Source organism: Catharus ustulatus, chromosome 21, assembly GCF_009819885.2.
Source record: "Catharus ustulatus isolate bCatUst1 chromosome 21, bCatUst1.pri.v2, whole genome shotgun sequence".
Lineage (NCBI taxonomy): Eukaryota > Metazoa > Chordata > Aves > Passeriformes > Turdidae > Catharus > Catharus ustulatus.
This window is the reverse complement of record NC_046241.1, coordinates 6,922,140-6,948,551: the sequence shown is the minus strand read 5'-3', so window position 1 is coordinate 6,948,551 and position 26,412 is coordinate 6,922,140. Positions and strand designations below refer to the sequence as shown.

The 26,412-nt window shown below is 39.6% G+C and overlaps 1 protein-coding gene across 1 annotated transcript in view; it reads left to right on the top strand.

The window, feature by feature from the left end:
• The window catches only part of MED27 (mediator complex subunit 27), an 83,500-nt gene that overhangs the window by 19,722 nt on the left and 37,366 nt on the right, over window positions 1–26,412 (top strand). Inside the window, exon 3 of the mRNA XM_033077612.1 lies at window positions 13,498–13,628. Coding sequence (XP_032933503.1) covers window positions 13,498–13,628 — 131 coding nt within the window. The remainder of the gene's footprint in view (window positions 1–13,497; window positions 13,629–26,412) is intronic.

Here is a 26,412-nt window from a genome sequence, read left to right as displayed (position 1 = left end):
GGCCACTTCGATTTGGAACCAGCTTCTTGTCTCCTCTAGGATGGAGTTGGAAAGTTCCTTTGGCAAATTTTGGTTTTGTTCCATGTAAATAAGTCAGCCAGAAAGAAAAGCAAACCCTAAAGCCCCCTCAGCTTGGTAATGCTGCCCGGTGCTGTCTGTGCCATCTCCATGGTTTTGAGCCTTCATTATGCAGCTTGCACTCCACACACTTTTATTTAAAGCAGAGCTAAAAGTAGAACTAAATAGCTGACGTTCAGAGACGTTTGGTGTGATGCAGAATTCCTGGGAGGGGGCCGGGACAGGAAGAGCAGCGCTGCTCCTGCCGGGTGGATGGAGCTCATTTATTTGCACAGAACTGTCTATGCAGGACTCTTGGAAAAACTCTGAAGGAGCCCACGCTTTGTCATGGAATATAGGCCAACTGTTATAAGAACTAAGTTTTCTTTTACTCCTGTTTACTTTTCTTTTGTTTTGTCCTGTGAAATGATGGAATTCGGTGTGCAGTGGCTCTTACAGCCAGGCAGAAACTATTGCTGCTGAGCTATTGCAGCATCCCTGTGCTGACTGCTTTTCATGGAGCCATCTCCATATTGCAGAGCCATCTGTTTTCCTTACTGTCCAGGCACTGGGCTCAGTAGTATAAATTACTGACTGCTCCTTAGCTTTCAATTGTTCCTGTTTGTTCAGCGTGCCGCCAGCAAGGCTTCATCTCTCCAGCACCATTTTTAACTTCTCCTTGCTCTTTTATGTTTTTGTGAACGCCTCAGGCAAAAACTATAGTTGAGAGAATTGTCAGTTGTTCATGTTGCTGAATTATTGGCTTGATAAAACAAACTTTGTGAGGTAGGTAGGTAATGTCCTCATTAAAAAAAGATTCTGTAGCTGGAGAAGTGATGGAAACAAGTTCAAAAATCATCATTTGTGAGAAGTGGTGTCTCGCTCCCCCACCGCCCCAGTTTCCTTAAATGCACACTAGTTTGTCATATTGCTGGTGCTGTGAGCTCATACAGAAAGATCCTTTTTGGTTGTGTAAGTACATGCACTGCTAAAGAGTTTAGAATACTTTCAGAAAACTTAATGCTGAATTTATCGGCTCGTGTCTGCTTCGAAATTGTAATATAAAATTCCAGCTGTAACTGGAATGTAACAGTTGCATCAGGTGTTTTTTTAAATGTGATTTCCTTGTCTGTCTTCAAGCTCAAAAGATACAGGTTTGGGGTTTTTTTTCTTACATGTGTGATGCATTTTTACATTCCTACTCCCAGTGGTTCTCCAGTGTTCTGCACCCCCAGTACTGCAGTGATAGGCTCCGTGCTCCATAGGGATGGGTGTGATAACAGCTGTGGACTGAGTGATGCAGTGCAAGAAAGGAAAACTCCCTCAGAGCCTCACTGGCTCTTTAAAGATGTTAAGTAATATTGTGATGATATTTTTTTTATTCCCCCCTCCGTTCATTTTTTCTTTAGTATTGGGTGCATTCAGAAAAAATTGTTCATTCTTCTCTAGGGTCTTGTAGCCAGTGTGGCCTTCAGCAGAGATGGGTGAAGTAGTTAAAACAATCACTGATATTTGTTTATCTTATGATTGAGGGAGGAAACACAGCCTTGGTTGAATGAAGCTGTGTAAATGCATTTTCTATTCCAATCCAATGTTATTCCCTCGCTTGTCATTAGTGCTTTTAATTTACCTTCCTGTGAATGTGCCAGATGAGCCACTGTGAGCAGCCACATTTCTGTTTATTTTTCTGATGATGGCCATCTGAAGCAATAGATTGATGCCTGCAATTTTTACTTCATTAGTAATAAAGTCCACAAAGCAGTGAGAGAAATGTCTGTTTACTTGGTGCCTTGAACTGAGGTACTGATAAACTGCTGGGCTTTGATCTGGTAGGATTTTCATAGTGATTATCAAGATACAGAAATAAGGTATGTCCAGGTTTAAATGAGGATCTGAAATGGCTGTGGGCTAGATGGCCAACATTTAAGTGGTAATTGGATTGTTGAAGAGTGCCTGCAAGACAGCCAGTGCATGGAAAATCAAATATATGTCGGTCTCCTTTGAAATCCATGAAAAATAATTTCTATTTTCCCGTGGCTCTAACTGTATGCCACAGCAACATAAAAATGGCTCAATCTCCAAGTCTTAAAACCTTGTGATAACACCAGTGCAGATTCCTAGCTAAGTAATGAATCTCTAATGTTTGTAATTTCCAGAAAGTATTTTCCCCATTCTGTAGTGGAAGTCAGTGTTAGGAATCCTGTGGGGCTTGTGTGGGCAGGGACTTTTTTTTGCTCAATGCAGTGACAGCTGCAAGTCTGGTCTTCAGAAGCTTGGGTTTGGCCCTGAGTATCATTCTCCTACCCCTCTGTTCCTATTTTGAGCCCAGTAAAGACAAGCATATGTTTTCTTGCATCAGCTACATCAGTGTTACCTTGTGAGGCGTGACAAGGTCATGTGCTTGTATGGCAAAAGAGGAAATTTCAAATTGTCTTTGAGCTGTCTTAGAACTGCTTTTTTCTTGTGATATATTAAAGATTTCCATGATGTACATGGTTAATTTTTGATTCATGTAGGTATGCATGTGTTGATGCTACAGTGCTGCTCCTGAAATTGGTACTGTTATATTATTAATAATCCAGATCATGCCAAGGAGGTGTCTTGCATTTAATACAGAACATAAGAAGGTTTGCCTACCCCATCTGAAAATCTCAAATTGGAACTGAAGATGCTATAAAAATTTAAAAGGTACAAGGTCAGCTTGAAAATTGCATATTTTAAAAAGCAGAAAATCATCTATTTTTAACAGCAAATTTCCTTACCTGGTAGTACCTTTACTAATAACGTTTTCAGGTATTAATACTTAAAAATTATTTAAAACATCATTTTAATTGCAAAACTACCTAGTTACCATTTATCTAGTGCTCATTAATAGGGAGTTTTCTAGTTGAGAGACATGAGAACTGGCTCCTGTGCTCTTTCTGTATGATCAAACAAGTCAATTTATTCCACTCATGAAGGAAAAAAATAATGGATGGGTCACCTGCTTTTTACCAACATCTAGTGGGGGAAAAGATGGGTAAGAGGGTTCTTCATTACAGCAAACAAAACAAACAAAAATGTCAGTAATTTAAAATAAAAGTTTAACAAATTTGGGCTGCTGCTGAGGTGGATGGTTTAAACACCTGTTTAATTTAGCATGGCAAGAATTGGAGAGGAATACTCTGGGATTTACCTTCTTTAGAATTGAAAGCTCAGTGTCTCTGGTTTTAACTTGGTTTCAGAGAATATCTGGCAGGATGTGCTTTATTTCTAATTAGTGACTGGTCCAGGCAGAAAGTTACAGTGAATTGCTCCAGACTGATCCTTTATTTCAAGTGATGGAAGTGGGGGTAGAGATTCCAACCTTGCCATGACCTGGCTCAAAGCCTCTTCTGGCTGCTGCAGAGACTTGCTCAGCACCTGACTGCAGTCATTATCTATGGCAACTCTACTCTACAAATATAGTAAGTAGTAAAAACATTTAGTGTTCTTAAAAATCTGAGATTCCTCAGATCCACACCCAGCATGAGTGGAATAAGAATTGTGAAGGTAAATTTAACAGTATTTGTAAAGAAGCAGGATAAAGCAGGAAAATATGGTAGAAGGCATCTGAGAGGAGAAGTGTGGGCATTGTGTGAGATCCTGCAAATAACATTCTGTGCATGAAAAGGGTGCTGAGTAACTGCCTCTTCCTCCATGAGATCCTGCAGACTGTGGGAATTTGAGGTCTGGAAAGAAGCACATAATGAAAGTCTGAATCCTTAGCACAAGCAGACTGATTTAGATTGCACAGGCATTATGAAGCATTTCCTAGTTACGGAATTCTTCATTTATAACCTTAATTTTAATGTAACTTTTTTAGCATACCTAAAAATACATGAAAAGCACTACTTTTCTCCTCAAACATACAATGTTTCTTGGGTCAGCACAAAACCTCCTTCCTCCCTGTAAAAATGTGTGTTATAAATTCCTAAATAAATACAACAAAAAGCTTTTGGAGAGGATGCCTTCCTTTTGGTTCCAGCAAGAGAGGAATAAATCAAATAATTGATGTGCCCTGTTAGCTGTCCAGCAAGTTTCATGTCCAAGTTTCATGTGCTGCCTTTCCTTTGGCATGCAGAGAGAAGCAGAGGATTTTAGCACCTCGCCTACAGCATCCACCTCCTGACAGCAAAACTTGTCAATAGAGAAGCATTCAGCACTTCATTATTTCTACAACCTGAGCGCATTTGCAAATTAATTGATGTGTGGGAGGAAAGGCATCTGCTATTGTAGAAGCCCTTAACTGTTGCAGCAAAACTGGAAATAAACTGGTTAGCTGTAGTGAGCTGATATGCTGATGCAGGTGTTGGAGCGTCTAAAGTGGATCTTGTTCCTTTTTCTTGTTGTTTTTATATTTTAAAAAAACCCAAACAACTGCTCACTGAATTGTGACTATGGAAACACCAGCACAGTAAAGATAATACCTTGTATACTTCTATATGGTTGCTAGCGTGTTGTTTCATATTTCTTGCTGGCTCAGCACCAAAAGAGAGTTTTAATTAGGAGTGTAATGAATGACTGGGAGCGTTTTAAAGGCTATTAATCTTGTGGTGTAATTGTGTTAATTATAATATCATTATAAGCTCCCATGAAAATAGGATGAAGTGTATTCCATTTGTTTAACTCCTGAAGATATTTCTGAGGTCCCCTGGCTTCATCTCAAATGCTCCCACTGCAAGTCTTCAACAGAGAAAACTGTAAAAGCATTTCATGTGTCGTTGTACCAAACCTTCTGCTGAGCATCATCCCAGTCCCAGGCTCTCTGAGCTGCCCCTTTCTGTAGCTGCAGGTAACTCCTTGCAGTGCACAGTGTCTTTAGTTTGCATTTCCCACACTAGTATTTCCTTGTTTTTGCTGTTTCCCATCAGTAACTCACCCGAGTGTGGCAGATGAGAGTAAGAATATGTGATCTATTTTCAGAAATAAAGATTGCAGCAGCTTCCGAACTGTTACTCTTTGTGCTGTGGCACAAAAATGTGTAGCAAAAGAGGTGTATTTTTGTAAAGCATATGGCTCTTCCACTCGTTCAGACTGCACTAAGTTGGGGATTTGGTTGTAAAACATCTCTGTGCTTTTTGCACTCTCTAGTCAGAGTGTGACATCTCCAACAGATGGACACATAAACTTTCCATAATCCACTTCTTTCCTTTCAGAAGGGGAGATGGGATTCTCATCTGTAAAAGTTGAGGAAAAACCTAATCTGTTGAAATCTGTTGTGTGCATGGATGTGGGGATGTGAAAATGTGATGGATGCAAAACTCAGCACTGGAGTTCTGCTGTTTCTGGGGCTGGCTGGCTGCAGTGGGGTCAGCCCTGCTTTTGTGCTTCAAACCCTGGAGCATTTGCCAGGGAGGTTCAGGTTGGACACGAGGAAGGATTTCTCCACACAAAGGGAGTTCAGGCATTGGAAGGGGCTGGCCAGGAAGGTGAAGTCACCATCCCTGGACATGGCACTCAGTGCTCTGCTCCAGATTTGGCTGATAAAACCATCCTGTTTGCTTTTTGCAAGCTTGCATTATCAGGATTGTCTCACTTTGATGGTTTTAAAGTCTACAGTCATTGTTTCCAGCCTTTACCCTGCTGGGATGGTAGCACTGCCTTTTATTCTTTCAGGAACTTTGCTGGTCACACTTTTGTGTTTTCCATCCTCTTGACTATTACAGATTTTGTAAATAGTTTAGAAATGCCAGCTTGTGATGTATGGGCCTCTTTAACATTTCTTTGATTTATGTGCACTATGCTGAAAAAAAGCAGAGGAAGCATATTATTCTGGAAAAGAATGTTGCCAGTCTTCCATTTTTTCAGTCTTAGTTAAAAGCTACACTTTTATCAATCAAGCCTGATAGATTCTTTTTGCCTTCCCAAAAACATTCATAACTTAACTCTTTGATGTCTAAAGAAATAATTTGCCTTAGACCTCTATCAATTGTCTTCTTATTTTTTGGATGTCTAACTTTAAATATCTTTTAATCTGATTTTTCAGAAATTCCAGACACCTGTGGGTTTGTGAGATTCCAGGGTTTGTCTCTGTAAAAGTCCCTGGTGTTGCATGGGAAGGGTGAGAGTTAAAACCTCTTATTCAAGCTAGTGGTAGCAGTGACCTTTAATTTAAGATTTGCTCCTCTTTGTGGAGGAATATTTTCTGTGGGTTACTTCATAGTGTCTAGAAAAGGTGGATAAATTAATCTGATCATGAAAATTCTGTAGTAGGAATGTTCTAATAGGGAAATAGGCCTCATGCACTCTGTTCCAGAAGTCTCCAGCTTTAATTGCTTGTTGCTGGCAGGCTGGAAATCAGCATCCCCTGCAGCCTTGCTTTAGGATGCCTGCTAGATGTAAAGAAAAATATTAGCAAAAGTAACCATTTAGGAAAGAATTTGCTCCTAATTTGGCACCTTCAGCTCAGTTTAAATAATATTCCTTCAACCCCTTCTGCTGGTACAGCAGGGTGGTCACCTGGAGCAGAAGAGAGTGATGATGTCTGATGTAGCTCAGCAGAGCCTTGGGAGGAACTGTGGGGTTGGGATCTTCCAATTTCCCCTTCAGGAAAGGCACAGGAGGCTGAGGAAAGCCAGGTTTCCCTGTGCTGCCAGGAAAACCCTCAGCTGGGCTGTTGTCAGACACTCACTATGGGAATCTGCCTAAAGTCTGAAGATATTGTTCCTTTTAATTATTGTGCAAGTGGCTAAAGCTAAGGAAAGGCTTTTAACAGGAGTTGAAATAATTAAATTTAATGAGTTAGGGAAAGAATAAATCAGCAGCACAAGTACTGGGTGTTGTTATTGTTCCACTGCCTTCCCACTAATGGGTTTCCCCATCTCTGCTTTGACTGCCTGTCTGATTGTGCACTGTGCTGGTTGGATTTACATAAACTGCACCATCTAGACATTTTATTGCAGAGTATTAATTTCTTGATTTGTCTGTACAGTGCTTTGTTTGCTGTAGTGAATACCTCCCTCAGAGCTGCAAATCATGGCATGGTGCTGGACAGTTTGGGGAGTGTTTCTGTACCTGATTGCAGCCCTTTATTCTGCCATTTAGGCTTAAAGTATCTTCCCATTTCTTATCTAGGCACCTGAGCACCCATCACAGAGGCAGCAGGTCATTCTTCATACTGACACAGCTGCCACCTGAGCCCCTGACACCAAAGATTTAGTCTGGGGCTTTAGAAAATACTAATTTTAGCAGGAGAGCAGTGTCTCCAGAGTTCTGGTTACTCTTTAAGGGAGCACAGAGCTCTGGGGGAAGGTACTAATTGTCTCCTTATCTTGGAGTTTAATGATGACTTTGCCCTGCTACAGATTACTTGTCCTATACAAAGATAATGCTTCTGTCAAAAAGGAATTAGGATTTTCTGTCAGATATTGATCATGTGCACTTCTTGGGTTTTTAGACTTTAATGAAGTCCATTAAAGGAGCACACAATTGTGAATACACTCCACAGAGTGGCACTGAGACCATTTACCTATTCTGGACAATCTCTGTACCAAGCACCAGCCTTCAGCTCAGGGTTTCTTGAAAATGCTGCTGTTTGTTACTGCACCTGCTTTTATTTTGTCATTTAGATGCAGAACACAGTGTAATAATTCTGCTCTGCTTTTTGTAATTCTGTTATGTTTATATGGTAGCTGCATATACAACAAAATAAATGCCAGTTCATTTAGTTATCTTTCAGTAATTGTGTGTGTTCCAACCCTTCAGAATACCTGGAGGTATAAACATTTTAAGCATAAAATACAGTTATTCTTCTAAAGAGTAAATAAAGTAGCTTGTAACCCCAGATTATGATTACTCTGCCTCTTTATCCATTTCAAGCACTAGATCCCTTTAAAATTCAGCCTGGTGGCTGTCTAGTGTCCCTTTGTGTTGACATTATCTAAAAAGCAAGAATATGTCACTTTATTAAATGGATTCAGGACTTTTTTTAAAAACATGGAGACGAGGTAGTGGCTTTTGCAGAGAGTTTGAACAGTGCAGGTCATTTTATTGGCAGCAAGGATGCAGATGCTGAAGTTTTGACCAATTCCTTGAAGAAAGTGCCACGAGATTTGCTATCTCTGCATGGTTAAAAGCCAAAGACTTGCAAGCAGTATTGGAATGAGGGAACATTCATCAGCAGTCATTCATCAGCACAACTTCAGTGTTTTAGAAAGAAAAGTATGGGAAGAACACACTTTAGGGCTGAAATCTGACACTAATTAAAACAGCACTCTCAGCAAAAACAGGAGTTCAGAGACAATGGAATAAAACCTGTAGCAAAGACAAAGCATTAAAAGAAACAGGGATGTGTATCAATGCATTTCTTACTATTGTGTCAATAAAAATACTTGGTTTTGAGCTCCCTAGGTCAGGGAGGGAGGGAGAAGAGAGACCTAAGAGAGAAGCCCTGTGCAGGACTGATGTTCCCAGGCTGCTCCATATCCAATTTATTGATCAGGATGAGGCTGTGGCATCTCTCTGCAATACAAGACCCAGCCCAGGCATGAGAAAGGACAGTGAGAAGTGTGAGCTCATTATTGTCACAGTTGTCAGCTCAGGGTGTTTGGCAAAAGGTGTAGTAACTTTTGCACAGGGATTTAAAAAAGAAAAGGGTGGGAGCAGCCTTTGCTCCTGTCGTGGATAGGTGTTTCTTGCTTAAATATTTTTGTAAACTGGAAGGTGTTCAGGGGGCATAAATGCTTTTAAAAAATAGAATAAAGTGTCTTAATTAAATAGTAAAATGGAGCAAAGACACACTGTCTAACTTTCCTAATAATTGAAAAGCCTGCAAGCCAGCTCAACAAGAGGAAAACCAATGAGTAAAGAAATTGGAGACTTTTCTTTTGGCTTACTGATGCTGTATTGGTCAAGTCAAGAATTCAGCTGTCCTAAAAATGATCAAACGTTGTTTGGAGAAAAAGAGAATTTCCAAACAGGCCTCATTATCTGAAAAAAGCTTAAAAATATCAATTAAGGTAGTATAATTTCTCTCTTGCCTACTGTAGTCTGCAGAGATGAAACTGTGGGAGTGTCCTGCTTGCTTGCTCGTTGCTCTTTTCAAAAGAACAAGTAGAGTTTTATCATAATAGACAAATCCCTTTTCATCTGCAAGGGAGAAGTTGTTTAATGATGAGGGGCAGAGCACTGTGCATCCTAAAGGAGGCAAATGTGCAGGATTGCAGTGAACTCAGAAAATGCCACAGTGGGTGAGTGTGTGGCAGCCACCTCTCTAAAAGGCATTCCTTGGAGGAATGGAAATAAACTTAACATTACCTAGATCTGAGAAAATGTTTTTCTGTTTATATATATGATCACTAAGTATTTGCATAAGAATGGAAGAAATAACAGTGATTACAAAGAAAATCATTCTTCTGATTTCACTTTTTAAAGTGTTGGTGCTTAGGAAGCTTTAATTAATGGCAAAATGTAAATGTGCAACTGTGAGCTGATGTGACCAGTTGCTAATGCTCCAATTGCTTTTTTCTTTTTCTCTTATTCTTTTTTTTCCCCTGATTCTTACTTTCTTTCAACCAATTTTTGCAACTTTGGATGGCCTTGTCAGTAAGTGCAGTGTTCTCTCTTGTCTGGGCAGCAGTCAGCACATGCAAAATCTCCAGCCCATGAATTATGGAAACTAAAGACCTCTAGACCCAGCTTGATTCTAATGATGAAGCTTTAGTTTTCAAAGTTTTAAATGAGCACTGTACTCATGTTTGTGGTTTCATAACTGCAGAGTAACCCTACAGCTAAGATGGAAACGTGTCACAATGTGCTTGGTGCTTTTCAGCTGAACAAAGGGGATTTTCTGCAGGGTTCTGGCTCTGGCAGAACTTTTCTGTCTGCTCCAAATCTAAAAGATATCTGTTCAAGACAGGATTTTTTGGGGGATGGGGAGGCTCTTTTTGGTTATTTTCATTGTTTTAGGAGGTGTTACCTTAGTTCTGGTAAGAAGAGTCACTGGGGTAGAGTAAGGAAAAAATACTATGTGACTAACTTCTTAAAAATATTAATGCTTTCACTGCTAAACCAGATCTGAAATTCTTTAATACAATTTTTTTTGTTTAAATAGTTCCTGTGAAAGTCAAAGACATGTTATGTAGATGAAGAAATTGCCCTCCTTACAATTACAACTGTGAGAAAAGTGACTCCCAAGTGCTTTCTCTGTTGATGCTTTTCACTTAGTGAGGAAGATTAAAAGCTGTTAATATATGAATATAATTTTCATATACTCAGGAACACTAAAAATGTGAAATACTAATGATAGCATTTTGTTGTAGAAAATATAGCCATGTGGCCATTAATGTAGAAAAATAATTAATCTTAAAAAAATAATTTAGAAGTAATCCAAGTTCTATTTTTGTTTAGCTTCCTATAAAGCTTTTGTATATATTGAAGTGTTATTTTCAGTACCTTTCCTGTTTTCCTAAGAAGAGTCACTTCTGATTTTAAAATGTAAAATTCACACATCTACTTGGAACTGCAGGTTTTTGAAAAATATCAGCTATCATGAGATGCATCATAAACCTGTACAAGCTGGCACTGGGGTATGTCCTGGCTGCTAAACGTTGTAAATTGATTTTTGTTGTTGCTGGTTTTGATTTCTTGGTTTTCTGAAATAGATTTTCTATTTCATCTGCATGTATTGGGGAAAATGGATCAATCTTATTGATATTATGCAGAAAAAGATTTCATTAGGAAGAGCTCAGCCTCACACAAGCCAGGTGGAATTCCCCAAAGCTGGAAAACGTGGACACTTTGCAGTAGTGATGGGGAATTCCTTTACAGCTGATAGGGGAATGATTTGCACAACTACCTAGTGCTGCAGAGTGCTCATTTCAGTGAGTATTCACCATTCTGCTTTCACTGGGCACAGAAGCAGAGGGGAGGTTGTTGGGAATGTTGCTGGGAATGCGTTGGGCAGGTTTGACCATCGGCAGTTTTGGGATTTTTGGTGGCTCTGGGTCCTGGGGTGTCAGACCCCCAGAGGGGCTGAACACAGCTCTGCTGTTCCAGCCCAAAGTTCTGCCACCCCCTGTCTCATCTCCAGCTGTAGCACCTGCCCACAACCTCCTCCCCAGTGCTCTTCCAGCATTCCCTGGATTCAGGACTCCTTGAGCCCTGTGTAGTTTCTGTGTGTTCATTAACCCCAAAAAGGATTTGTGTCCCACCAGCTCATCTCAGCCCCCCTGCATGAGCCTTTTAGCACCCACAGCATCCTCTGGCACTGCATCTCAGCACTTCTCCCTGAAGCGAGTTTGGAAATGGCATTCTCTTGTTAGCAAGCAAAAATTTGGGGGGATTGATGTGTTTTTAGCTGAGATTTGCTCTCATGGTCAGTGCTGGCAGATAAAGGTGTTTATTTTGTAAGAGGAAAAGGGAACTGAATGGCACCTGGATTATCCATCAGACCATGAATCTCCTGGTCATAGTTTTGACTTTGTGGTCCTGCTTTGGCACTGTTTTCAGTATTTCTTCTGCTCCTCAGAAAAATGATTAAGAAACAATTTCCTGATCCCTTCAGTGAACACCCCCTGTCCCCAAAAAGGAGAGCACTCTGTGCAGTACAGTGTGTGATGCTTTAATAATGTATAAATCAAGCTGGACAGAAGCTGCCTGTCAGTTTTATTAACTTTGACCTTTTCTCCCATTATAAAGATGGTTTGGTAAATATTTAATGGCCCTTACAGGTTTTGACAGTTGGACCTGCATTCCTAAGAGCAAAGGTAGATTATGAAGAAATACTTACAATTAACAAAAATAACTTTATCACTTGGGACTTGGCCTTGAGGACAAAATTGTGGTTTAGAATCTATTTCTTTTTTTTTGCATTTTGTAGTTTTTTGGTTGTTTTTTTAATGCCTGACCACTAAATGTCATTAGCTGGGAGGTTATGAAATGTTTTTAAGAGGTTACCTTTAAAATCCATCTCTGATTAGTACTGGTGATTACCTCCATCTCTGAGATAATGCTGTTTACCTGAAATACCTGCACAGGGAACATCAGGAATGGTGTCACCAGCACAAATAGGTGCAAGAAAGAAAAGGAAAAGCATATTTCTGGAGTCAACAGGCTCTTCTGCCAGAGCTGTCTCTGCCTTTAATTCCCTGCATATTGCACTCCCTGCACATCCAGGCAGGGAAGATTGAAAACTAAGCCCCTGACACTGAAACATCACCTTTCAAACATGGACCCTCCATCGCTCTCATTGATTTTTTTTTATTTCAGAAAACTGTCAGAGAAAAACACATTTGAGCAAAATCCATTGGTTGGGGCAATAAAATTCCCCCTTCCCTGGCAGAGCACAGCTCTCTTCCCATTAGGAATGTGATGTGTCTTCATGTTGTGCCACGTGGCAGAGCAGCCAGAGGAACCAGGAGCTGTTGGAAATCCTGGATGTGCTGGGCAGTGACACCTGAGTCACACTGGCATCATCATTCCAAGCTTTGCTTCCCTCCTTTTCACTCAGCTTGGTCTAAGACCTCTTTATTTTCTGAACATTTTAAATCATACTTTCTGACCATAACCCATTTTTGACGTACAGACCATGGGGTTAGAGGTGTTAAAGTGTGAAACAATTCAGCTTTTTCACAGCAAATCTTTAGACAATGTAATGAACACGTAGATCCAGGTACTGGAATGATGCAGGAAATCACATTTGTCTGACACTGACTCTTCCTCCCCCTTCCAGTTCAAAAAGGGGGAGCTCAGGATGTGATTGAAAGTGTTCAGAACAGAACTTGTTGCACTTGGAGGTGGTTGCAGGACAGGCAGAGCCCTGTAGCTGTTCTTAAATCTGAGAGCTGTGGGAGTGCACTCAAATCCTGCCGATTCACGTCGTGTCCTTCAGAAATTTGTCTTTTATTGGCAAGGAAAAGAGAAGTTTTGAGGAGAAAGCTGCTGAATGTGAATTGTTCTGCGGTGCTGTGGAGATGTGCAAGCAGGGATTTTAAAAGCAAGATTTTTCTTTACAGTGGTAGAAACTCCTTTGCAAATGTTTTGTGGTTTTATGTTTAAGAAGAAAAAGATGAGTGTTATTTCTAAAAAGCTGGTTTATATTGTGAAAGGGCTGCATCTATCTTCCTCTTATCTTTTTCCTAAAGTGAGAATGTTTAGTCCCTAGAGAGGAGAAAGAGTCTCAATGTAAAAGCAAGCCCAAGTTTCAACAGAGTTAGACTTGAGAGGAAGTCCTTGATTCATCATTTTACTTGCCCTAATGCATAACTTTCTCCTCACACCCATTTCACAGCAGACTTTTTCCGTGTGCTTTTGTCCCTATTGTCTTCCACCAAGCAATATCTCTGAAATGCCACACATTAACTTCCTGACTGGCTGTAATTTGAATCAGGTGCCACAGGTAGCAGAGAGCTGACACAGAGAGAGTACTGCAGTGTATTTTAATATATATATAGATATATATATATGTTTTTTCTTATCCAGTTGCAGTACCATGCTGGGCTGGCATCTGGCCTTTTGAATCAGCAGTCTCTGAAACGTTCAGCCAACCAGATGGGAGTTTCTGCAAAGAGAAGACCAAAAGCCCAGCCAACAACGCTTGTCCTGCCTCCTCAGTAAGTAATGCAATATTTGGAAGAGTTTCCACACTGGGGGAGTTGCAATATTTCTTATTAACTAATTGTTTTTTTGGTTTAATTTTCAATCATCATCATAAGCAACCTCCTGCTTGCATTTGTACTCATTCTCTTTGTAGCAGGGCATTAAAAAACTTTTTGCAACACGAGCTTGTCATTGAGGAATGATGTTCACCTGATTGTTATGACTTGGAGCTTCAAGTAGGACTTTTCTGAAGGTCCTGAAAGACTGAAGCCAAAAAGTCTTTGGTGTGAGTACTTGCTCGGCAAACGTCTGTTCCAAGTCCATCTGTTCACCATATGTTAATTTTGCATCGATCTAAACCTCTTTTACAGGTGACAGGCAATTATGAGGACACTTAGAAACTGTTTGAGGACACAGAGTATCAACACTTTAAGCAGCCTGTGTGTAGCGATGCCAGAAACACAGAGACGTACACGAGGAAGTTTATAAATTAATAAACTGCCTGAAATATATTTAGTTCCATGTAAGAAAATGATTATTATGTAGAAAATGAAGTGCTATAAGCAGTTGTTCATTATGCTGAGCATCCTTGTAGTTTGTGGAAACTGCTCTGTTTTTCTTCACAAAACAAGAGTCACTGATGTATAAACACTGTGCTACCAAAAACCTCATAGTTGCAATAATAAAAGTCCCTGTTGTCACCAGATTTCACAGGTCAATGTTTAGATGGTTTTTTCTTAAAAGAAATGTGAAAAAAAAATCAGAGTCAGTAGAGCTTTCCCCTTGTATATTAACTTTAAAGTGCTGGTAATTCAGGATTCCATAAAAGCTCTGTTGTTTTACCAGTGGATCAGACAAAGGAGAATGGTTTGAAGGGGGCTCCAGCAGTAGTGTGAAAACCAGATGTTGTTTCTCTGATATGTGTGATGGAACAGGGCAGTCTTGTGACAAACTGGCTGCTTAGTTTTCCTTTGTTCAGGTATCTGGGGCTTCAACTGGACTTTCTTTTCCAGGAAGTCTATAAACTGGAGTTACATCAGTTAAAACAGTTTTTTCAGAGGTTTAAAGTATTGTGCTGGTTTTTTGTTTCATTTCTAAGTCATGGCATCTCTGGTTACTAAAAATACAAATAAAGAGCTAACTTCTATTTGTGCCTAGAAAAATCTGTTCCTTATCAGTTGCAGCTGTATCAATCTTAATTTAAGATGCATAATACACATATTTAAAGGTATTACATGTCCTGTTATCTGCAGATGATTTTCCTTCAGTGGTGCATTTACCTAGGATCTGCAGACAGACTGAAATTTTAGTGTGGTAGCTAAACTTTGGGCAGTAGTTGAATTATGTTTCAGTATCTTATTACCACTTCCAGCATTATTCACAGGGAAAATGTGTTTCTGCTGAGCTGGCCCTTTATCTGTCACTGGTTTCCTCCTCCCTGGCTTCTCTTTGACCTTTCCATATTTGTTCTTGTTTGCTATCTTGGTGTGTCTTAAGAGAATAATAGTGATATTAAGGCAAATCAAATACCTGTTGGGCTCAATATCTTGTTTCCAACACAGGACAGAAGAAGATTATGAAAAGACTTATGAAAATAGGCTTATGAAAAGTATTAAAAAAGAAAAAAAAAGGTGTGACAAATGGATTTTAATATCTTGATTTTGCTGTAGTTTCATGCAAATAGTGATGAATCATGCAGTGGGGTTTTTTTTTCCCTTCATTTTTATAAAATGCAAAAGAAGAAAACATCCAGATGCAAAGCTACAGATCTCCTTGAAAGGGCATCCTGCATCCTAATATTCCCATGACAATTCAAGGATTTTTTTTTTTTTTTTAGCTCTATTAATTCATCAAGAAAGGGATACTTTTGCTTTGATGTATGCTATTAAAATTAAGTTCAGTGACAAGTCATTGGGCTGAGTAACAATGAGTCAAGTGTTTATTAAATGTTGTTCAGAGCAACTATATTATCTAGAGCTTTTCTTAAACAGAAGTGGCTGAAACCAGCTTTATGCCAAAATGTCATTTCAGGAGAGCAGGTTGGAGTGAATATCAACACTGCAGTAAATCCTTTCTGCCAGCAAAGGGATGCAGGAAACACTTGCTCAGGAATTATCAGAGGTGATGATTTGGGCAAAGAATCTCCTTAAACAAATTTATTCTCATGCAGATTTTGCACATGGCTAGTTTGCTAGTAAACATGCCTGTATTTGAGTTAAAGGTAGTATTAGAGGGCAGGTTACTGTCTGTTTATTTATGGTCCTGTTCCCTGAAGAAACTGCATGAGTAACTTTGGCTATTGCACTTCACGTTCTCGATGGCAGTGCTGCCAGCTGAGCAATTTCCTTGTTCATCCAGGTCTTTGATCTGTGCTGCTGGGGTGAGACTTGGGTTCTATTCCACAAACTAAACATTCCTAAATGGTGTTTCTCCTCATAAAGGGGTGATACAGCAGAAAAACCAAGACTTCAGTGTCTATCCCTGCTCTGCTTTTCTTCTTTCCCCTCCAAAATGCCTTCTTTTTTAAAATAAACCAATCAAACAAAGCAAACTGTGGAGGCTCAGCCATCTCTTCCTCTTTTATGCTCACAGAAGGAGCTGGAGAAAGGGTTTTGCTGATGGTAAAAGTGATTCTTGGTGGGTCCTCACCCCTTTTCCTCCCCAGCCTTAGGCTGTCTTGTGATGTGCTCTGCTTTGGAGGTGACAACCTCTAACTCTTCACTAGTAAACATCTGAAACAGAGCAGCGATTTTGAATCCAAAAGGTGGTTTTGAAAATGCAAGTTCTCTGCCCTATGCAACCACTATGAGGAAAATCTGCATTTTCTCCCTGTTTGTTATTTGAGGCTTTCTGAGGGTGCTGAGCAGTTTTGATGAGAGCCCTTTTGGCGTTCGGTTTTGCTTTTCAGTATCGGTTTTCCCTGGCTCTGAAAGCGCAGAAAGGAAGGCTGGATTGATGTGTGTCTCATTCCCAGCCAAATGATCTGTGTGAGAAAATGACTAACTGCTGGCTGCTTTCTCTGCCTGCTTTGTCCCTCCTTCTGTCTTCTATTAACAAGACATCTCCCTGTACGTGCTAATGGATGCGTTCCCTCACATGCCTCTCATCTGGCTGCGGGTTCTTTCCTTCTGTTAAGGAATCTCAAGGCAGCTTTTGCTGAAGTGCTGAGAGCTGTCAGCTCCTCTCAGTGCCTGGGGAAGCGTCTGCCTGCAGCCCTGCTGAAAACCAGGGTGGCTGCTCCTGCTTGGGAATCAAGAAATAAAGACAATAAAATGATGGCGTCGCTTTTCTCTTCCTCTGGAATTGTATTAATTGGTGCAGTTAATTAATCTGGTATTGTTTTGCTTGGCACCACATGTCTAAAGCAAATTTGCAGTTATGGAATTGTCTCTGAGACCCTGAGGGAGCAGAATTCTCTGGGGGAGTGCTGAGAGCAGGGAGTGCACAGGGTGATTCCTGCTGCTGGACCACCCTGCTGGGACCCCAGGGAATCTGGTGGGTCACTGTCCAGCTGGAAAACAACAGCAGTGAGCCCCTGGGAGCTGGAGAAGGGAGAAAAGAGGAAACCCAGGGTGTGTCTGTGTCCTTGCAGTGCAGTTCAGTGGCACACACAAGAGTCAGTCAGTTTTAATGGGAATTTGTAGGGGTCTCAGTGGGAAGCCCTGTGATTTTGATAGCTCTGTTGTGTGGGGCTTTCTCAGTGCTCCCAGATTAATCATCTGTCTTCTCTGTCTGCAAGAAAATTGCCAGAACAAGAACTTGATCACCACAGAAGGTACTGAGACTCTTGCCCTTTATGGTGCCTTTTAGGGTCATTTGTTGTCACTTTGTGGTTTTGGAGAAATAAGCACACTATAAACAATAAACAAGTTGAAGTCTTGTTCTTGTTTGACAACTTCAGGCTCAATGAACAGAGAGGTTTGAGTAAAAGAGAGTCCAGATTCTTTGTTTTAAGGCTCTTCAAGTTGCCTTGTAAATCTCTTGTGGTCTGATGTATGCCCTAACTTGACAGTGAAAATACTGTAATAGATTGAGTAAAAATCTCTGCAAATTTGTACTCTATTGCTAGGAACATGCCAGCAAAATTACTTTTCTTTGTTGGTTTTTTTTTAATAAAGGAAAAGACAGTGCTGCCTATGATACTGTTCTAGATGAATGAGTAAAAAAAAATTCTGTGGAGATAACTTTTCTTTTAGGAGATAACAAGGACTTGATGATATAGAAACTCTGGATGGCCACTTTATTTCTGTTCATTGTTCTGGGTGAGAGGTCTCTGATCTGCTCTTTACATCTCAGAATTCATCTGCATGATTCTTCTAGAGAAGAAGGATATATTCAAAAGAAGTTTCTACTTTCTGCATCCTTTGGAGCTGCATTAGCTAAAGATGCTCCAAGTGGATTCCATAAAAAGTTAATTTCCTGGCTCAGCAGGTATTTGTTCATCTGGATTTGGAACAGAACTGTGCAGATATCCCAAACTCTGTGTTTATTGGAACTTGATTCAATACCAGCATACTCAAAGTGTCCTTCTGTCACAGCATTAATGTCTTACCTGTTTAATGGTCCTGTCTTATAATTAGTACTGTCAGATTCTATTGGCTTTGGTCAAGAGCTTTCCTCAGGATACTCGAATTTAAGGAAAGATTTAGTATTAAATAAAAAGTTGCTGTTTTTAACATATATATGTGTGTATATATATATATTTATATATATGTATGTATATGTATGTATAAAAAGCTATACACCCAGTCATCAGATGTGCCAGTATAAATTCTCTGGAACTTAACTTGTATAATTTCTTATTTTTGCATTAAGGAAAAATCCTGAGTCCTTTGCCAAGAGTCTTTTTTGGAGGAAAGCATTTTTTTGGCATTTTGTTTTATAAACAACATCTAATTGCTTCCTAAGTTCAGGGATTTTCAGTATGTAGGAAGGAGGCAGGTTTTTCTAAAGGTAATGGCAAAACATGCTTAAGCTAATAAATGTTTCTAAGTTTTGTAATTTTTAAGAGAACTTGTTTAAATTATGCTCTGTTAGTCCCTTCCAACCCAAATTCCCTGATGAATCTGATTCAGTTCAGTGTGACACAAGGTGCAGGGGTGGGGTTATTTAACAGGCACTGTTGTTATTGCAAAATTTCAGTATTGAGAACTGGGCTCCAAACTTTGGGCCTCCTCCTGGAGTATTCAGGAGTAGAAGAATGAAGTTTGTGGCTATATTTTCTGTTTTGAGAAAAGTCATCAGAAGTTCTTTGTGCAGTTGTGAAATTCTTCTTTGCCTGTACTGGCAAAGCTGCATTAAGTATCAATATTCATTAAATACCATGGAGATGATAATGTAATAAAGCAATAATCCTCAGGCCCACATCTGTACTTCTCTCCAGAAGAGCTGAGGTTGGGAATATAATTAAAGATTAAAACTCTGTTTGCATTCTGGAACATGGAGATATCTTTTGGTACATGATGGGGAATTGTATTAATAAGGAAGAGATCAGTTTCCAATAACTGTCAAGACTGGGAGCTCATTTCATATCCCTGTTCATGTTTAAGTTTCTCATGGAATTCTTTAGCTTGATTTTAGCAAGAGAGTGCAACAGGAACTGTAAAAGAACATGTTGCTGAAACATGTGACCCTTTTGCTCCACAAATTAATCCCCTTTTATATGAAAGAAAAAGAGATTAAAAATCACTTCTTTATATTGTAAGACAATGGTATTTACAAGAATAAGTTTAATTACTTTGCAGCCATGTACCATGCCAGTTGAACATTAATTTTAGTATTTAATGTCTTGTGCATGGTTTGGAACACATCATTGGGCTGTTTTCTTTTTAATTTTAGTTAATTGTTGAACTGCTGTTGCAGTGCTCTTCAGTGAAGCTGTTTTAGTGGGAGTTTGCAGTTTTGCCCTTTACCCCTGCCTGCAGTGTGCTCGGGGGCTGTGGAGCCAGGACACCTCCCCTGACTGAGACCATCAGTGCAACAAGTTCTGAGGGACAGTTCCAAGGTGGTGACACATCATTAACCTGTATTGAACTGAGTTTTCCCTTGGGTGGGTGTTCCTTTCTGGATTTCACATGTGACAAGTGAGTTTTACCCAGTCCTTGTCATTTGGATGAGAGTTGATTCTAAGCTTTTAAAGACAGGTATTTTTTGTTCCCAGTTGCCCATGTCAGCAGCAGGGACAAATGTTCCAGAGCTCTGTGACTGGCTGTGGCTTTGTCCTGCTGCTTTGGGTGTGTTTTGTTTAAATGTGGTGGGGGGGAAACAGTCTGCTGTTAAATGTAATGGCAATCTGTCTCAGTTCTGTGGATTTACGGTTCAGTATGATGGAGCTGGAAAGAAAAAGCTCCACAGTACAGTTCTGATTCATGAAGGCTTTATTAGCTCCAGTGAGATCAAATCCAGTAACATACCAGGGATTTAACAATGGTCCTCTCACTACTTGTAGCCAAAGGTACCTTACCAAATTCTGTCCAAAAAAGAGAGAAGGGGGTAATCCAGTTGAAATTTTATTTCAGTGTAACGGGTAAATTTAAAAATAGGTGCTGTTAAACTGTTTGATGTCTCTGTTTTATGTTTTCAGTGCTGTTCACTTGGGTTGTGTACCATGTTAACTTTGGGACTTTACAGATGCTTTGTAACCTGTGCAGATACCAAAGATACAGAACATGAGCTTTGCTGCTCTGTGCATCTTTAGAAACACAATTCTTTTAAGCATTTTAATCTTGATTTAATCTTCTAATATGTTGATATATTTGACAGCAGGGTTCTGCAGTAATCATCTTTGTTTTGTTATGCCAAATCAATGCTTTTTTTTTCTTGGCTGTAGTTATAGGCTGAATTTAATTTAATTCCATTAAGTACTATACAGCTGCATATTTTCTTACAAAGTAATTACAAAAAAACAGCAGGCATTGATCAACACAGATTGTCCAAAGGAAATACTTTGACTAAAACTAAATGTTCCTTATGATATTCATTAACAGGAGAATAATTTGTATCCATACAATACAAAAGGATCTTGGATGATGCTTTTTCCATAGTAAATTACTGAACTATGCATTAAAGAATCACAGAATGGTTTGGGTTGGAAGGGACCTTAATTTATCCCATTCCACCCCCTGCCATGGCAGGGACACTTCAACAACCCCAGGGTGCTCCAAGCCCTGTCCAGCCTGGCCTTGGGCACCTCCAGGGATCCAAGGGCAGCCACAGCTTCTCTGCAAAGGTTTCTTCAGGAAACATTGGTTAGGAGCTAAAAATTCATGATGTATTTTAACATGGAGAAAAAAAATCTATTTTATTTATTCACTTTTCAACAGCTCCTTATAACCAAGTACTGTGGAAAGAGAGTGCATGCAATTAAGATTTCACAATTTCTTTACTGTGTATGGAGCTTTTTTATGAGTGTGTTGTGAGCCACTGTGGACTGATGTGATGAGCTCTGTGCACGTGCCTGTCACAGAGACATGAGCCAAAAAGCACCTGGGGCTGGTGGCTGTTGATATTTGGTTGTCATATCCCACAAATAATCCCCCCAAACAGGATTGTTGTGAGTGTGATGTGGAGCCCTGTGTGACTGAGCACAGTGATTTGAAATCATTCCCATCTACTTAGAGGAAGATTAAGTGGAACTCTGTGTTTGGGAAGTGAAAAAGATGAATCTTTCTGGAGACTCTGGGCCATGTAGCAGTGTTGATCTGCTGTTCCCAAAACATGCACAGATCCAGAGCAGCAGACCCACAGTGAGTTTAGAATTACTGGGGACCACAGCTCTGTTGTAAAAGAGCAAATTTCTGACTCTTTGATGTATGTTTGCCTTAAAGGTAATGTTTGTGTGAAAACTGTGCCATTAAAAGGTGACAATTAATTAAAAGTTGTTGCACAGTCCCAACCATTAGAAGATGCCCTTGCAGCATTTGGAGCAGAACATTAATACTGTACTGTAGGGAATCCCTGTACTTTCAGTACAAAATAAAGACAAGGATGAAGATTTTAATGTGTAATTAAAGACTGCAAATACTAGTTTAGCTGCTTGTTTCTGTGTCAAAAAATAAGTTAAAAAGAACACAAACTACATGTGGTTAAACTAATTAAGACAGTGAAGAACAAGCTAGATAAGAGAGGAAATTTGTATGAACCTAATAATGATATCAAAGCTTTTGCTAGAGCTGTGATTTTATAATAAGATTGCTTTAAACCCCCCCATTCCCTCTTTTTTTTAGCTTTGCTATTTGGGGGATGGGGATTTGAGGCTGGTTTACTGCAGCAGACAATCAATCTGAAAAGAATAAATTAAAACTGCCTCTTGCCAAATTCAGAAATGTATTATAGCAAGTGTTTCCATCTGCATTAGTTGCATATTCTCTTGTCAGAGATGAGGAGCAGGAAGAACACAGCTGGAATAAGGTGGAATGAGAAGGTCTTTATATTTTGGTGGCTTAACCAGACTAGATTTATTGTATAATCTCATTGTGTAATGTGGTATAAACCCATTGTGATTGTATTAATTGATGGCTTTATTTCTGTTTCTCTACAAAATAACCTTTTTCTCTCTGAGAGGAGAACTAAACAGCTACACTGGGTGTTGGGATAAAAGTGCTTTCAAATGGGACCCCCCTGTACTCTGAGGAGAAGGAAATTCTAGGTGTGTATGACAGCAAAAAACTTCCAAAATGCAAATCTCACCTGGAAATAAAGACAATAAAGCCCCCTTTAGTTTCAGCAGTAACTCTACACAGGGTGCAGTTCTCCCAAGTGCTGAACTGCACCTTGGAGGTGTCCTGGCAGCTCAGGGGGATGTTCCCATCCCTGGGGACCGTGGTGGTGCCAGCTCCTGGCCATGTGCAGGGGCTCAGAGGATGCCTGACTGTCCTTTCTGACTGCTCAGAACTGCTTTGCTCTGCTTTCCTTACCTGCAGTTAAAAATAGCTGTTATTACTTTTTAATTTCACTTTAGGGCATTCTCTGGGTATTTGTGTGTTTACAAGGAATCCTATGGATGAGTTAAATGAAAAAAGCTTGGAGTAGCAAATTCCAGCTCATGACTTCATAGTTTTCTCCTCTAAATATAATCTTCACTTAAAATGATTTGAAGTATTTTGATACTTATTTTTGATCTCATTTTCCCAACACATAGTGAGAAAAAAATAAATAAAATTGAACCATTAGAAGTTTCACTGGGTGAAGTGACTCAGATTTCATCTCTTTGTAGATGCTGCTCTGCTGTTATTTCCATTCTCCATGGGTTAATTTTGCTCTGTGCTGTGTAGGTTTTACCTACACAGGAGTAACACCATCCTTTCAATGTCATTGATGTTACTCAGCAGTGTGTGTATGTTTTTGTGAAAATCAGTGTAATTTATAATATTAACAGTGTAATGCACATTGCTAATTGACATAGATACATTCACCTCGTGATTTGTGAATTTACCTCATTCTTACCTTTGCATAGGTAACACAGGGAGTAAAAACTGGACAGAAAAGACCTTGTTAACATTGGAGACTCAGGTTTGCTTTTTTTCTGTGGCTGCACACCGTGTCTTTATTGTCTGTGAGTCATGGCCAGGGGAATCCTGTAGTAAACCCTCTAATTTTAGCAACCAAAAGCACCTCCATGCAGCAAGTTTTGCACTGAAATTAAATTTATGCTTTAGTGTTGCTCAAGATTGTTCTTTGAAACTCAGTTTTGGGAAAGAAAGTAAGAGTTTGGCAGAGTTTGTGGTGAAGTAGTGAATCACTTATTTAACATTTGCTGAGCTTACCTGGAATGGAATGAAATGAAATGAAGATTGTATTCTGTGTATGATCATTATGCTCCACTGTTGCCTGCAATACTTTGACTCCATCCCTCACAAAATGTGATTGTGGAATTCTGTTCAGCCTTTCCATTCTGTGCCATGTGTGATTGAAAGCACTCAAAGATACAGAGACTCCCAAACAAGTTCTTGAAGAGCAAATTACTGATTTGTGGAGTTGTTCCATGCCTCAGTTTCCCTTTGGGAATGGTGAATTTTATCTCCTGGAAGCTGTGCAGGAATGCTGGGAACAAGAAAGCATTAACCACAAAGCAGATGCCTTCATCCAGGGAAAAAGTCTGGACTTGATTTTTGATTGTTCTAAACCAGGTAATATTTTTTAAAATCCAGAGTCTGGGAATGACACATTGTGAGGAATGAAGGAATGACCAGATAATTCCTGCTTGCAAGGCCTGATAGGAAGCTCTCAGTATCCACTGCCAGCATTCCCTATGATAAATGAGTGCTGATGTATTATCCTGTATCCTTTGTGTTCTTGCCTTTAGGTGCTCATTTCAGTGATGGAAGACAAAATGCCAGCACATGAAATAATTCCACACAAGCCTGGCTGGAGCCTGTCAGTCTGTATCAAGCTGCCTGAACTTCTGTGGCCTCTAAATTGTTGAACCCTTTTGCTGATTGTTGCATTCAGTGTTTGGTATTAATATCAAATGTGCTGTAGGAGTGGCAAAAAATACCCTACAGTTGTGATGTGTTTCAAGTAAAAATGTAATATCAGTGTCCAAAATAGCCCTGTAAAGCTGAGCTCCCCTGAAACCAAAACTCAGGCTTTTCTGCTTCCCTGTTTTACATGCAGAATCTTCTTTCATTTTGACTTTTGCATTTTGACAGTTGCTCAGCAAAGATGATGCCTTTGCTCATGACAGATTTTGTGTGTGCCATGTAGACAGGTCTTGAAAAGAGCTGAGAGCCCACTTCTTGTGAACCCTGGAGAAGGATGGTTGGAGGGCGGTGGCTGATGGAAGAAAACAGATCTTTTTGAAGAAACCACATTAAGTAATAATGTAGATTATAGTAGCCTGCTTTAAAATCCCACAGTAAGAAGCTGAGTTAATTGAAAGGAGTGCTACAAGGAGGAGTGCTTGGCATTTAAAGTAATAGTTGCATGGGTTTTTTTTAAATTTGAAATTTGGCTTCAAAACAGTTTCTGTGTTGATGCTTCCATGATCTTTTCTAGTTTGAAAGTTGCTCTTCATTTAGACAAAAGGTTCCTTCTTCAACAAGCTGATTTTACAGCATAGTAGATGAAAAGCAAATTTAATGCTTTCTAATCTTAGGTATTCCTAAGGAAATGAAATGGATTTCTTGACATGACAGAGCAATGGTGGCTCTTGTATCCCTCTTGTAAAATGAGCTTGTGGACAGAAAATGCCAGGTAGAACTATTTTAACATGTGATTATGCTTCTAAAATGAAAATTTATTTTCAGAGCAAAGATAGCAACTTTAACACCACAGACAGAAAATCAATTACAATTTTTCCCAGTACAACTAAAATATTATCTGCTGCTACTAATTTTTTTTTGTTGTTCCACAATTTCTGTCTTCCCTCAGTTTTTTATTAAGTCATCGATAGGGATAAAGATTCTGATATTGAAGCCTGAGTGTTGCAATATCCTTCTTTCTGTCCTGCTCTTTTATATCTTTCAGCAGTGCCATGATTGAATCATCTGTTTCTGTGGTTTTTTGTATTAAAGCCAGTTAATTTTTGGTGTCTTAGGCATCACCCTCCACCAAAAAGCGCTTAATGCCAGTGAACAGTTTGCTTTTGCATTAATTGCTTTGTTAAAGTTTCAGTAAATAAATATTGGATCTTAGAGGACTACATTTTACAAATCTCTCAAATACCTTCTGCTGAAATTGTCAAGATATCTTAAAATGCTGGTGGGAAGAAGGTACTCAGAGAACTTGGTTATTGGATGGTCCTTAGATTTTCAGTTGTTTAAAATATTTTTTTCTCTCTTGACTTGCTCTGGTTTGTTTTGGAGAGTTTCAAGGATGAAGTTGTTTTCTCTCACATAAGATTTCTCCACGGTTGACTCCTGTTGTTTTCAGATCCTAAATAAATAGTTCATTGCCATCTCCTGAGTGTGAAGGAGAGAATGTACTGAGAAGAGTTCAGCTCTGAGTGAGCAGAGCCTCTCCAGGTGTCAGGGAGCACTAACTGCTGTGATGCTGGGTAATGTTTGTACACACATGTACTTGGGGTTTTTTTTAAAACCCTTGAAAAGAACAAAATGAGAGATTTGTTTTGTTTCCCATGTTTGTTTGGTTTTTTTTGCTATTGCTGACTTCTCACCACTTGACTCAGCTGGTGGGATGGAGTGCAGGACACCAGTGAGAGCAGGGAACTTCTCAGTGTGGATGTAATTTAGTTTGTTTTGTTCTCAGTTGAGCTTTCTCTTCCAGCTTTCCCATCATCCTTTTCAGAGTTGTTTGCAATGTTTGTCTCATTGTGTCTTTTGCCAAATTGCCAGAGGAAGCAAATATTTTGTCTCCTTTTTAAAAATGCCTATGAAGTACTCTTAAGAGTGGGTACCATTAGGTGAATGCCAGTGTAGTTTATGTTTTGAATCTACAGGAAACTTGATGATTGCAATTAGGTAAAAAAGTGAAAATAATTAAGTGGTGAAAGAAAAATCAGAAATGCATGTCTGTACATTGAGTAGTGAATGCAAAGTGAGCATGGATGGGGAGCTCCCATCTGCAAATTCCCTGATTTTTGGGGGTGTAACTGCAGGAAGATCTTTGGAGCCAGTAGCTACCATTGGGTAATATTTTATCTGTTTCTGTAGGGCATCAGTTTCAACTGGTTGACTCACAGTAGCTATGTGGGAGCTAATTAATCATATAATTTGCTGTCATGTTACTGGGTGAACCTGTATCCTGGTAGCAGCATGAATTTGAGATAATGGTTTCCTAATGATTGAAGCAGCCCTAATAGCCCTGGCCCTCGTGCTTGACTTCAACGTTCCTCTGGTG